Source organism: Parathielavia appendiculata (assembly GCF_033297405.1).
Source record: "Parathielavia appendiculata strain CBS 731.68 unplaced genomic scaffold N657scaffold_37, whole genome shotgun sequence".
Lineage (NCBI taxonomy): Eukaryota > Fungi > Ascomycota > Sordariomycetes > Sordariales > Chaetomiaceae > Parathielavia > Parathielavia appendiculata.
In genome coordinates, this window is record NW_026944256.1 from 124,836 (window position 1) to 126,878 (window position 2,043).

The 2,043-nt window shown below is 53.5% G+C and overlaps 1 protein-coding gene across 1 annotated transcript in view; it reads left to right on the forward strand.

The window, feature by feature from the left end:
* The window catches only part of N657DRAFT_326702 (purine and uridine phosphorylase), a 3,803-nt gene extending 3,529 nt beyond the window's left edge, over window positions 1-274 (forward strand). Inside the window, exon 2 of the mRNA XM_062786833.1 lies at window positions 1-274. This exon is cut by the window's left edge and continues 32 nt beyond it. Coding sequence (XP_062642611.1) covers window positions 1-121 — 121 coding nt within the window. The 3' untranslated portion in view covers window positions 122-274.
* The last annotated feature ends 1,769 nt before the right edge of the window (window positions 275-2,043 follow it).

Below are 2,043 nucleotides of genomic sequence, written 5' to 3' on the forward strand. Positions count from 1 at the left end.
GACGCAAGTGCTCGGCGCTGAGCATCCCGACACGCTCCGCAGCATGAACAACCTCGCAAACACGCTTGACAGCCAGGGGAAGTACGAGGAGGCCGAGGCGATATTTTTACACCACCGTTAAGCAACGTATGGGTATTTTCATAGATTAGAGCGTGATGGATTATTTGACATCTTTTTTCTCTAAGATGAGGGGCCTGGAGTAAGCGCTTCCTTTATAGAAGTTGAATTTGCCACTGAGGTTGCCACTCTTTCTCGAATTTCCGTCTTGCTACCGCTCCTAGGCTAGAAATTTAGTGGCCCGGCTTGCTAAGCTCAACTGCGTTTCTTCTCTTCCCATGCTTGCCGCGGAACTTGTCTATGCTGCACACTCATGGTCGTTGTCAGGTAGCATTGCGGTCCATGTGGACCCTGCTCCGGACCCGCGCATCTAGTGGGAGCCCGTGAAGCAGCACTGTGCTGGATTGTGCGCGACATTTGGCGGTGGGAACAGGCACGGTGTAAGCGCCAAGAGACCCCAAAACGGGCCCCCTGACAATTGAAGAGAAAGTAAAAAGCGGAAGGCGATTTCGCGAGCGACTGTAGTGCTGCGTCGACTCGCTTGGAATGAGCTCCGACTTTGTCTGGCAGGTGATTGGTGGTGCTTCTCTTGGACCATGCTACGTTGAGCGTTGTTGAGCGTGTCCTGGGCGTTTGCGTCTGCGGAGTGGCACCCTGTCTAGTGGCATGTTTGGCATTCTTCTTAGCGATTTCCCAAAGCTTGTCCTCTTCGCCCGCAGGGAGCTACCGTATTGTTACTGTGTTCCCGTTCCAGAGTAGTTCTCTGATTGACTCGTAGATGTGGCAGATGTGGTGTTGCCCAGACTGCTGTCTAGGCTGCCGGAGCGTGAGAACGGCCGCTTTATTGCGTGTTGAGATCTCGATACGGCTAGACCTAAGCGTTGGCAGGGTGCCTAATACTCGTACATCGCTGCCAGCTCCCCGGAGTACGGGTTCTGTTCTGATCTCGGACCCAGAGTACAAGGTCCCAAGCTTTGGGCTGCCGTACACGGACGGCGGCAGTGTCGCAGCTCCGCCAACTCCCACCAGGTCGTTTCGCGCCGAGTCGCTTACGGCGATGCGTACATCGTAGTTGACATTCCGCCGTGTTGTTGTCAACTCGTTTGTGATGGTCTGTACGCGGTTCTTCCAGGGTGCCAATATAAACGGGTTAATGGTTTCCAACTCGTCCATTGCTATGCCTTGAAGTGCGTCTGCCACCTGGTAGAGTGGCGAGCGGTGTTTGTTCTTAAATTTTCGCACCCGAGAAATGTTTCTGCGCAATGGGTTGGTGTCTGGTAGTGTGTGAATGCCCGTCCAGAGTTTGATGGCTCGCTTCCAGAATCGATCTTGTGCGGTGGTGATATGAGCTTCCGCTTCCGCCACGCTCGTTGATACCGTGAGGAAGGTCCCCACGATCGCTTGCGCCGCCATTCTCTGGACCCTGTTGATAGGTCCCACGAGTTTGTCTTTGTATGCGTGCATCCACACATTGGAGGCGTAGTCCACCACCGGGGACGACTGTGGATGTAAACAACTGCCGTGCCGTTGATGTAGACAGTCCTCGGAGATGTCGTAATTGCATTGCTGCCTCCAATCCCCTGGACGCAGCCTTCCAAATGTGTTCTTTATACTTTAGTTTCGCATCCATAACCACTCCTAGGATCTTGACATGGTTCTGGGGCTCGACAGTCTGCCCCTTGATCATGAATGGTTGTGTGTCGGTCTTGTAGGTCTTACGAGTGAAGTGTATGATTCCCGTCTTCTCTATGTTGAATGTCGCACCGCTCCTTCTCTCCCAATCTAGGGCGTTCTTGATGATGGCTACAATGCTTTCCCGATTGCTCTGCGCCGTAGGTCCTGTGACCCACGCTGTGAAGTCGTCCACGAAGGCTATCGCTCCACCATGACTGTTGATTCGTCGTTGTACCAGGTCCGCATTGAAGAAGAGGAACAAGATCGGTGATAAGGGAGAACCTTGAGGTAGACCAGCCTGGGGTAGGCTTC